We start from the raw sequence: 12,337 nt of genomic DNA, 5'->3' as shown, positions 1-12,337 counted from the left end.
ACAGAGGACGAATATTTGTCCATATATTTGCGAAATATTGCAAATTCGAACATGGCCCCTGCCACTCATCATTATTCATGACCGCAACATGTTTCTCAATCATGTTTCTCAATCATGTTTCTCAATCATGTTTCTCATGCTCTTCAGATATAGGGGGTCTGAGCACATCTACATCTGTTCTGATATTTCACAATCGCAACATATTTCTCAGTCATGTTTCTCCCACTATTTTTAGGTATAATCAAAATGTTGATGTAAATGGGCATTGTTCACATTATTTTGTTCCTTTTTAAAATTCTTTCATTTTTCTTTTTACAGACATTTTCTGGAGGTTCATCCTGGAATTCCAACTCTTTCTCACAAATTGGTCAAGAGGCCCAGACTATAGCAAACAGGTAATACCTAATCTGCGGATTCTCTAGGCCATGGCAGTGGTATGTAAAAGAATGCCAAGATATCTCAATATTACATCATGTAATGTAATAAAAAGCACTGCATGGTGCCCATACATAAATGTGTGTAAAATAAGCATTATGCCAAGTCTGGCTGCAAAACTTCAGGAAGACTAATGCACAGGCCCTTCGCCAAAGGACAGGCAAACCAAGCAATTGCTTGGGCCCCGAGCAGAGCCGGTGCTTGTTGTGCCGGGCTGTCCTCCTGCCCCTATATGGTTTGGCAGCTCGCCCTGTTGGCCGGCCGGGCCAGCAGTGCGAGGGCATGGAGCGGGAGGCAGAGACTAAAGCCGCTCAGCCTCCGGCTCCTATTTTGTGTGCCCGGCTCACCTGTAGTTGCTGGGAACTCAGGATGTCCCCCGCCCCCAGTTAAGTACTGTACAGCTACGCGCGTTGGCCTCGTATTGAAGTTCGCTCACGTCACGCTCCTAGAATTCAAGGGCCGGCGTTACGTGACGTGAGTGAACTTCATTACCGCGCGTTACACGTAGCTGTAAACTCTTACCTGGGGACTGGGGAAAGTTCTGCCCTGAATTCCCAGCAACTGCAGCAGCAGAGGTACCAGCCGGGGCGGTCTTATCTAGGGGTTCTACCTGCCTACTGGGGGGAGGGGGTTAATCTTGGGGTACTACCTGCCTACTGGGGGGGAGGGGGTTAATCTGAGGCCCCTGTAATTTGTAAACCTCCTTTTTTATTTATATAAAGTATGGGTGAACTTAAACTGTATGGCTATGCTGTGGTTCCTGTAGGCTTTGCATGCACAAGGTGTGGAGGGGGGGGGGGGCATCCATGTCTATTTTGCTTGGGGCCCCCAAATTCCTTCAAACGGCCCTGCTAAAGAATTAAAGAATACAAGAATACAGGCTGTCATACCTAGGGTTATAGTGTCATGTCCCCTTTTTCTTGGGGTGGCTGTCAACACATATGCCATAATCTTATATTGTACAGTTCATCGGATGTAGATGGAAGCTTCTAATTCCAATTCTGTGGGGTCCGGTGATGTCACTAGGGAGCAGCAATAAATCAAGACTGTTTTCTTGTTGCCATGGACGTCTAAAAGATTGCAAATATGTAATCAATGTAACCATGACAACTATACGTCAATTGTCGTGCACAGACAACAAACTATGCCATCAGCAATAACACTAGAGCTGACGAGATCCATGTGCTAGTGATGTTAATCCTCAATGAGGAAAATTGTAGGATCTTACATGATATTCTATAAATTACCATCAATGTTAGAGTCAATATGAATATGAAACTTCCTGCCATGACTAAGGGCGATACAGACCGAAACGCGTAGGCTACTACGTTCCGGTGTATCCTATTTTACTGATGCCTGAATAAAGACGTATTTTACCTGCCTTCCTAATGCTGGATATTTTCCCATATCAATATGAAATGGTTTGACGTGTATCCATCTTACTGTATAGACATAATACACATGCAGTCCTGTTATTGGCAAAAATAAAAATCTAATTCTTCAATATATCTTCAATCCAATACCTTACCCTACAGACTTTCCCAAGATGCTCAGATGATAACACAAGATGCAGCTGACGCCCTGGCAGATACCCAGAGAACAATGCAGATTCTACGTTCTGGAGATATGGACCTCGGTGCTGCAGAGAGACTAAGAGCAAGGTATTGGCCTGTGGCAATAGAGAGACCGTAATGCTAGTACATGCAAAAAATTTGATATTGCTATCAGATGTTACCTATTGATCAGACATCTTCTCCCCTATTCTTTGATGGCCATTACGCCCCCTCCCATAGACATGAATGGAGGGGGTGAGGCGTGACATCACAAGGGGGCGTGGCATTACGTCACACCTCCAGTCCCAGAAACCCGGAGGTTTCCGAAACTAAAGGCGCAGGCCCATATAGAATGTAGGTGCTGCAGGGAGATCACAGGGGGTCCCAGCGACAGCCCCCCCCCCCCCCCCCCCCCCCCCCCCCCGTGATCAGACAACTTATCCCCTATCCTTTGGATAGGAGTTAAGATGTTGTTTTTGCCCAGAATACCCCTTTCAGTCATCCTCTGTAGTCAAGTGTTAAAGGGGTTGTCCTGCAGTTTAAAATGATGTTTTATGGGACAGGCTAAGTTAGTTGTAAGCCCACATGCCTGACCCCCCACCTCTGTCTCTCACTGCTCACCTTTATGACCGTCAAGAGGTTGTCACTTACTGGGATCTGTATTTACAGCTGCCAGTAGGGGAAGGATACTGACTAGGAAAATTACTGGTAACTACATTTGTAGCTGCCAGAGGGGGAAAGAGGACTGATAGCTGTGGTGCAGAGTAGAAGAAATGGTATATGTGAGATTGATTCATGAGGTAACCCCTTTAAATAGCATTTTAACAACATTGTCCTCTGATGATAAGTGGATCACAGGGTGGTCTGATCAGCTGTAGTGAGCGGAGAAACCTTAAAGCAAGTGTTCAGTTCCCCTGCAACGCACAGGGGGAATAGAACATTGCAGATTGTCTATCAAATGTGCTTCACGTGTAGCTTATTGACATGTTTGGTCCACAAGATGCTCTTTATACCTTTTCTCTGCTCTAATAGTGCGTTGAATTCCATTTGAAGGTATTTTTAAACCAGAGAAACTTTTCAGTATTGCGGCCATTATGGTGATAAGCTGGTTCTGGCTCCGTGCACTCCCAACCAACAGCTGAATTTGTCAGGGAAGCCATCTATAGCCACACATTCACCCTAATGAATGGTTGTCCATGTCTTCATTAAGGATATTTCTTTCCTGGAAATAGTTCTTTAATATTTCTTCAGCTGTTTAATTTCACATGAAAGTATTTAAGTATGATTTGTGTTTATAGGTTGGGTGATGTCCGCACTCAGACTGGAGAAATAGAGAGCGAGGCCATACAAGCTGCAGCAGCAGCAGAGAGGTCCTACCATGAGAGCATGCAAACAGCTCGGGCAATGGCGCAGGCTTCTCTTACGGATCCTCTGGGATTCCAGGTAATGGTGCCAACGAGACCCCTACACATAACTACTGGGTCTGATGTTCTAGAAGTCTGAAACCAACCATTTTGGCATTATCCATATTATATATATATATGAAACAATGTATCCATGATGAAACCTTCCTGGCATTAATGCCCCAAAAAATGATGGACAGAAAACAAATAGAGTTAAATGATGCAAGTTATACATTACAGTGGGGCAAACAGTATTTAGTCAGCCACAAATTGTGCAAGTTCTTCCACTTAAAAAGATGAGAGGCCTGTAATTTTCATCATAGGTATACCTCAACTATGAGAGACATAATGAGGAAAAAAATCCATAAAATCACATTGTCTGATTTTTTAAGAATTTATTTGCAAACTATGGTGGAAAATAAGTATTTGGTCACCTACAAACAAGCAAGATTTCTGGCTCTAACAGACCTGTAACTTCTTCTTTAAAGGGGTACTCTGCCCCTAGACATCTTATCCCCTATCCAAAGGATAGGGGATAAGATGTCAGATCGCCGCGGTCCCGTTGCTGGGGACCCCCGGGATTGCCGCTGCGGCTGCCCGCTGTCATTACTGCACAGAGCGAGTTCGCTCTGTGCTTAATGACGGGCGATACATGGGACGGAGCAGCGTGACGTCATGGCTCCTCCCCTTGTGACATCACGGCCCGTCCCCTTAATACACGTCTATGGCAGGGGCGTGATGACCACCACGCCCCCTCCCATAGACTCGTATTGAGGGGGGCAGCCCGTGACGTCACAAGGGGCGGAGCCGTGACGTAACGATGCTCCGGCCCCTGTACTGCCCGTCATTACGTGCAGAGCGAACTCGCTCTGTGCAGTAATGACAGCGGGGTGCCGCAGCGGCAATCAAGGGGGTCCCCAGCAGCGGGACCGCGGCGATCTGACATATTATCCCCTATCCTTTGGATAGGGGATAAGATGTCTATGGGCAGAGTACCCCTTTAAGAGTCTCCTCTGTCTCCACTCATTACCTGTATTAATGGCACCTGTTTGAACTTGTTATCAGTATAAAAGTCACCTGTCCACAACCTCAAACAGTCACACTCCAAACTCCACTATGGCCAAGACCAAAGAGATGTCAAAGGACACCAGAAACAAAATTGCAGACCTGCACCAGGCCGGGAAGACTGAATCTGCAATAGGCGAACAGCTTGGTGTGAAGAAATCAACTGTGGGAGCAATTGTTAGAAAATGGAAGACATACAAGACCACTGATAATCTCTCTCGATCTGGGGCTCCACGCAAGATCTCACCCCGTGGTGTCAAAATGAAAGAAGGGTGAGCAAAAATACCAGAACCACACGGGAGGGGGGGACCTAATGAATGACCTTCAGAGAGCTGGGACCAAAGTAACAAAGGCTACCATCAGTAACACACTGCGCCATCAGGGACTCAAATCATGCAGTGCCAGACGTGTCCCCCTGCTTAAGCCAGTACATGTCCGGGCCCGTCTGAAGTTTGTTAGAGAGCATTTGGATGATCCAGAAGAGTATTGGGAGAATGTCATATGGTCAGATGAAACCAAAGTAGAACTTTTTGGTAAAAACTCAACTCATCGTGTTTGGAGGACAAAGAATACTGAGTAGCATCCAAAGAACACCTACTGTGAAGCATGGGGTGGAAACATTATGCTTTGGGGATGTTTTTCTGCTAAGGGACCAGGACGACATCAGCAACAGCACTAAGGATGAAATGTGGCTGGGTCTTTCAGCATGACAGTGATCCCAAACACACCACCCGGACAAGGAAGGAGTGTCTTTGTAAGAAGCATTTCAAGGTCCTGGAGTGGCCTAGCCAGTCTCCAGATCTCAACCCCATAGAAAGCCTTTGGAGGGAGTTAAAAGTCCATGTTGCCCTGCGACAGCCCCAAAACATCACTGCTCTAGAGGAGATCTGCATGGAGGAATGGGCCAAAATTCCAGCAATAGTGTGTGGAAACCTTGTGAAGACTTACAGAAACCGTTTGACCTCTGTCATTGCCAACAAAGGGTATATAACAAAGCATTGACATGAACTTTTGTTATTGACCAAATACTTTTTTCCACCATAATTTGCAACATGAACTTTTGTTATTGACCAAATACTTTTTTTCCACCATAATTTGCAATTACATAAATTTAATGTCAAAGATCCAAATAACACTTCCACCATTAAGGCCATGTTCACACAGCATATTTTTCATGGGTATTCTGCATCAAAATACATGTAAATACAGTGGAAGGAATTTATCATTGGTCCTTCTGTACAGTTACTTTTCTCCTCATTATTATAATTTTTTTTGTGTTGAATTTATTGAAAGTTTGCATGATGTGGGGTAAATTTCGTGCAAGTACACTAAAGAAGGCTGGGAGATTAAAAAAAAAGTTTAAGAAAGCTTTTTTTCTAGAGCTCTGCTAGGGGTGGTGTATATTTGCCAGTTTTTTGATTATTTGCTTTGTACATCTGCAAATTTGTAAAAAAAAATTTGATGATAAATTCATGACCACTGCACATCCAGAGAAAAACGTCTAGCTAGTCTGTTTTGAAGAAATCACAGTAGAGGTTGGTGTCGCGAAAATTTGCAAAAAATATGCACAAAAAAGCCCATGCGAAAAATATACACGAAAATAAAAAATGAAACCAATCAAAAATTCATCCTGTATGTATTAGGTCCCATGTAGCGCTAATGCAGTGCATTATTTAACATGGAAATACATACCATAGTTCACACTCTGAACTGCAGGGCCGTTTTTTCATTTCACATGGAGTTGAATTATTGACATACAGTATTCTGTGCATTTTTCACATGGAAAAAGCATTGTAAAGCCAGGAAACAGATTAGACCCAAAACAACCACAAAATCCATGTCAATAGAGCGTAAAATGTGTGATAATTATATGTTGGAAAAGAACGCTGTGGAAACAAGGGCCTTATAGTTTTAATAAGAGACTTGGTGTACTGTATCTATGGCAATTGTAATACACCTCCAGAACCTAATGTTCCATCTTTTCCAGCCCACCAGAGCACCTAAAAGCTGAACTAATTTATGCATGCTAAAGTCAGCAACCGCCGAGCCGCAAGGTTCGTGGCAAATCGAAAATCGAATCACTGTAACTTCGCTCATCTCTAGAAGCAGGGATTAGCACTGGCCGGTGTTGAACCATTTTCACAACTTGTCAGAATGGTCGACCTGTGTTACTTCCTGTGGTTTGGGAATGTTACCGGGTATGCGCGAGGGACCTCAGACGCACCCCCCCCCCCCCCCCCCCAATTATAGACCTCACAGGCACAAGTATGCAATCGCAAGTAAGTGCTGTGGGGTTGTGCGCTTTATTTTACTTGTCCACACTTGTGGCATTTTATTTTACTTGTCCACACACATAACAGAATGTCCCCCTCCCTGGGCGCGCATAGTAGGTTGTGACCCCCGTATCACAACAGAATGACACATTTACCGTGATGTTACCCTTCCTGAGCTCACACATAATACAATGACACCCTCCCTGTAATGTCACTCTTACCGTGCACACACAGAGAACAGAATGACACCCTCCCTTTAATGCGCACATAACTCCTGCCTCTGAGGTCTGTCACTAGAGGCGTGGGCTTGTGGCTTTTTCAGGCGCCTTTTCTGACAAGTCGATGAAAACGGCCCAACACTGGCACTGCTTGTAGGAATTTCCTCTTACAAAAAGAAATTGACAGGTGACTTGGGTTCCTATATAAATAGCCCCGATGTATTTATGACATATCAAAATTAAAATGTAAGCCCCTTTAGGGACAGGGACTAATGTGAGTCATGACTGTCTGTATATAGGGCTGAAGAATATATTACTGACTTAAAAGTACAAAACGATTGTCCAGCGCAGATACAGTGCAATGCTTGTGTCTTTTATATTGTAAACACCATGAGGTACAATGCAGTTGCCCGTTTCAGGTGTCAGCCGCCCTTACTCATACTAAGAGTCAAGGTGGTAACAGGAAAAAATACAATATCACATTTTTAAAAGAGAAAGACATCTCAGAGAATGGTGTTTTTGTCTCTTTCATTATACAAAGAATCATCAGTCTTTATATCTACAGAAATATTTCTTGACTGCCATTTATAACTGCAGGTATCCCAGTGACAAATCATGGCTGAAATGCCAGACATTCTAACTTGTCAGATGCGGAGATGTTTCTCAGTACCTGGTAATGATTGGGCGCCATCTGCTTCCTATAAAGCTAACATTCACGGTGATACATCTTCTTAATTATCAGGGGGAGATGGAGCGTCTGAGAGGAGAATCCTTGTCCTTGAGAACTTCAGCGGAAGCAGAGATATCTCAGATCAAGAATTTACAAAGCAAATATAGTGTCTGGGAACTGGATGTAGAGCAGCAGCTTCGGGAGGGACAAGAGAACCGACTGGTAAGGAAATGGGTATTAATCACCACTGACCACCAATCTTATTTTATACTACAGACTTGTAGGACACATATCTTTACAGTTGTGCACATAAAACTTGAATGTCTTAAAAATTAGGATAATAGGATTAAGCTTCTGATTTTTAAAACAGAGGCTTGAGTTTTGTCAAAAAGTAGAACTGGGAATAGAGAAGAGAGTGAGATTGAGAGACACAGAAATGCTTTAGTAAGTTTTTCATTTTACCCCAGTGCTGGATTAACAGCTTAAACTGATCAGTACTGCTCTATAATGTCCTCTATTCTGCTGTTGTTTCTAAGGGTGCACTATGGTAAGGGTGCACTATGGAGATACTGTATAGGGAAGCAGGATCCCCTCTTCTGTGTGTGCAGTATATAGAGGACATCATAGCAGCTAGTCAACACCCACTGAGTTAAAATAAATGTCATGTACAAGTTAAATAATGGGCAGAAAGAGTGTTATCGGTCATGTACACACAAGCTTAACTACTTATCATTAAAGGTTAGTGACCATTTCCATAATTTAAAGGTGTAGTCCAGTGCTGAAAACGTATCCCCTTTTCTAAGGATAGGGGATAAATTTCAGATCGCGGGTGGGTGTATGGGCTGGTTGTCCGACCGACCGACCGCTGGGGCCCCCCGCGATCTCCTGTACGGGGCCCCGGCTCACTAGCCAGATAGCGGGTGTCAACCACCAAACGAAGCGGTGGCTGACACGCCCCCTCAATACATTGCTATGGCAGAGCCGGAGATTGCCAAAGGCAGCGCTCCGGCTCTGCCATAGAGTTGTATTGAGGGGGCGTGTCAGCCGCTGCTTCGTGCGGGTGGTCAACAGGGGGCTGCTGGGGTCCCTTACAGGAGATCGCGGGGGGGCCCCAGCAGTCAGACCCCCCCGCGATCTGAAACTTATCCCCCATCCTTAGGATAGGGGATAAGTTGTTTACCACTGGATATCTCCTTTTTTTTTTTTTACATAATGTACAATATATTTAACTTTAACAGACTGCTTATACTATTGGTAATACATCAAAAGAAAAACCATTTACTTGTTTAAAAAACAAAATCCTATTTCTGTATTTTTTGCAGTTGGCAGATCAGCTGCTGTCACGCGCAAATGGTGCTAAGAATAAAGCAGAGAGGGCAATGCAAAACGGGAACACCACTTACCATGCGATTGAAGGGATGCTAAGCAGCCTGAGGGGTGAGTATGTGCAAATGTAACGTTGCTTGGAAAGGATGTTCTGCAGGCGAAGAGGTTGTCTAGGCGTATTTACTTTGTACCATTTAATCTTGACATCTTGCAAGTTATACCAAAGAGAACTTGTCAGCTATCCTGGAATACTTATAGGTGAAAGGTCATTGAATATAATCCAGGAGTATGAAATACCATTTCATATTGTCCCCCCAGACCTTGTTCACATAGTCAGAAATGTCTGGAAGCATGGCGCAGGGGAAGAGCGTGCTTATAGGGACAGCTGAAGACTATGGATAGCGCTGTAAGCACACACTTTCTCTTCTCTTCTTTCTTTCTGATTTCAGCCACATGTGACTAAGGCTGCATTCACATCTCGTTTTTGCAATACGGCTCCCAAATCTGGTTTCAGTGTAAAAAAAACATATGGAACCGTATTGCAAACCGTATGTATAGACATGTCATTGAAAACTGTATGCCAAAACGTAGCATCCGGTTGTGTACGTTTTGCATCATTTACGTTTTTTTCCGTTTTTTTTTCCCGTACACAAAACCGTAGTCTACTATGGTTTTTATGTCCGGGTGAAAAATATATACAGTGACCCCCCGACCTACGATGGCCCCAACATATGATGAAATCGACATACGATGGCCTCTCAGAGGCCATTGCATGTCGATGTCAGCATCCACATACGATGCTTTTTTATGTCGGGGCCATCGCATTAAGTGCTATCCGGCAGCGCCAAATGCTTAAGCTGCTGCCGGATAGCAGCTTAATGTTCCCCGTGTGGTGCGGTAAGTATTACTTACCCCTCCACGATGCTCCGGGGTGCCCTCCGGGTCCAGCGCTGGTCTTCCAGTGTCTTCTCGGCCCTCTCCCATGACGTCAATATGCTGCTGCGCACGCCATCCAATAGGAATGGCGTACGCAGCGGCGTAATGAAGTCGCTACGCAGGCCCAGTAAGGCCTTGCGGAAGACAGAAGAGGACCGGAGAAGACAGAAGAGGACCGGAGAAGACAGCGGAGAGCCCAGCGGAGGCCCGGGATCACCATCGGGAGTGGCGGGGACAGGTGAGTACAGCTTCCTATACTTTACATTGCACGAATCCCTCAACATACGATGGATTCGACAAACGATGGCTCGTTTGGAACGAATTACCATCGTATGTTGAGGGACCACTGTATATACATTTTTTTTTTTTTTTTTTTAAATGGTGGTCAATGGGAACCGTACAGAAGCGTATGTGCGTACGGTTCCATCCAGTTTGCACAATACGGTTTTGCAGTTTGCACATGCGCAGTGCACGCCGAAAGTTCTTCTCACAAATAGAAGAAGAACTTTATTTAATTAAGGACAAACATAAAACCGTATCCGTTTTTTTTTCTTTCAAAAAACTTATTAAACCGTATGCAACCAGACATCCGTTTTCAAACCGTATACAGTTTAAAACTGTACAGAGGTATATATACGGTTGTATACGGTTCAGTCCGGTTTTGAGACATACTTTTTTTTTTTTTTTTTAAACGAGATGTGAATGCAGCCTATGTAAGGATTTAGGGGGCATGAAATGTTAATTAGTTTATTTTTGTCACATTATGTTAAAAAATAACTTTCACTTATAAGCATTTACTATTGGCGACAATACCAGCATTTTCAATGTCTCTCACTGTCTATATGTTTAATGTCTTTCTATGAAAGACACTGGGGATCTCACTCTCTACATGTATCTTGCATTTTTTTTACAGGGTACGGCTTATTGTTTTTTCTGACATTTTTGTGATAAAAACTTGTATTCCCCAATGAAATAACAATTTTGAAGTATCTTTTCTTTGACCTCTGAATTGTTTCATCCCTGTTATTCCTCCTGGAATTTCCCAACCAGGGTTATTCCTCCTGGAGTTTCCCAACGAGGGTGCCTCCAGCTGTTGCAAAACTACAACTCCCAGCATGCCCGGACAGCCGTTGGCTGTCCGGGCATGCTGGGAGTTGTAGTTTTGCAACAGCTGGAGACACCCTGGTTGGAAAACACTGATGTAAGCCTGTAATGGAGCTTGTCCTGATAGCCTGTGGCTTTCCAGGTGTTGCAAAACTACAACTCCCAGCATTCTGACAGCCACAAAGATTCTAGAAGTTGTTGTGGGTCTGCAGCATCTGGGGAGCCAGAAGTTGGGACAATCTGCTGTACAAGGATTTCTTGTTTGCTTCATTCTATATCTACTACATTAGTCCTGGTGCATAGTTGTAGTTGCACCAATCCGGTTAGATTTGGTGAAAATAAAGGGTGTATTGTGAGACCATTTGGCACGGTCAAGTCATCAAGCTTCATAGGCACGTCAGAGATTTTACCTTTACCTTATATAGTTACGTGTTATAGACCTTGTAGGAAGTTGTTGCATTTTTTAGCTGCTGATGGAACTTGATGTAGGGTTTATATAGGAATTTAGAAATGTAACTGCAAAAGCACAAGCGATATACAGGGATTGTATGTATTTTCTAGTAGCTTATATACGGGATGTTCCCAGCATGCCCGGACAGCCCCTACAGTCAAACCCCAAGTATTCCCCATCCTGTGGATAGGGAGAAGTATTGGTGGGACAAGCTCTTTAAGTTGCAGTTTTTAAAGGGGTACTACCATGGAAAACTTTTTTTTTTTAATCAACTGGTGCCAGAAAGTTAAACAGATTTGTAAATGACTTCTATTAAAAAATCTAAATCCTTCCAGTACTTTTAAGGGGCTGTATACTAAAGAGGAAATGTTTATCTTTTTGGATTTCTCTGATGTCATGACCACAATGCTCTCTGCTAACCTCTGCTGTTCATTTTAGGAACTGTCCAGAGCAGGAGAAAATCCCCATAGCAAACATATGCTGCTCTGGACAGTTCCTAAACTGGACAGCAGAGGTCAGCAGAGAGCACTGTGGTCGTGACATAAGAGAAATGCAAAAAAGATAAACATTTCCTCTGTAGTACAAAGCCGCTAAAAAGTACTGGAAGGATTAAGATTTTTAAATAGAAGTCATTTAAAAATCTGTTTAACTTTCTAGCACCAGTTGATAAAAAAAAAAAAAAATTCCACGGTAGTACCTCTTTAACCTCTTAAGGACTTAGGGCGTACCTGTACACCCTGAGCCCGGTCCCGGTGTGAAAAAGCATCACACCAGGTCGGTCGTTAGCAGCCGGGACCCTGGGCTAACAGTGTGCGGCACCGATCGTTGTGCTGCGTGCTGTTAACCCTTCAGATGCGGCGATCAGAGTTGACCGCCGCGTCTGAAAACGAAAGTAAACGCTTC

The 12,337-nt window shown here is 43.9% G+C and overlaps 1 protein-coding gene across 1 annotated transcript in view; it reads left to right on the top strand.

Moving 5' to 3' along the window:
• The window catches only part of LAMC2 (laminin subunit gamma 2), a 51,340-nt gene that overhangs the window by 24,777 nt on the left and 14,226 nt on the right, over positions 1 to 12,337 (top strand). Inside the window, exons 15-19 of the mRNA XM_056531877.1 lie at positions 319 to 395; positions 1,971 to 2,096; positions 3,287 to 3,431; positions 7,690 to 7,839; positions 8,940 to 9,054. Of these exons, the coding sequence (XP_056387852.1) occupies positions 319 to 395; positions 1,971 to 2,096; positions 3,287 to 3,431; positions 7,690 to 7,839; positions 8,940 to 9,054 (613 nt within the window). The remainder of the gene's footprint in view (positions 1 to 318; positions 396 to 1,970; positions 2,097 to 3,286; positions 3,432 to 7,689; positions 7,840 to 8,939; positions 9,055 to 12,337) is intronic.

The sequence above is a fragment of the Hyla sarda genome, chromosome 7, assembly GCF_029499605.1.
Source record: "Hyla sarda isolate aHylSar1 chromosome 7, aHylSar1.hap1, whole genome shotgun sequence".
NCBI lineage: Eukaryota > Metazoa > Chordata > Amphibia > Anura > Hylidae > Hyla > Hyla sarda.
The sequence above is the reverse complement of the archived record's forward strand: the minus strand, read 5'-3'. Positions and strand labels throughout refer to the sequence as shown.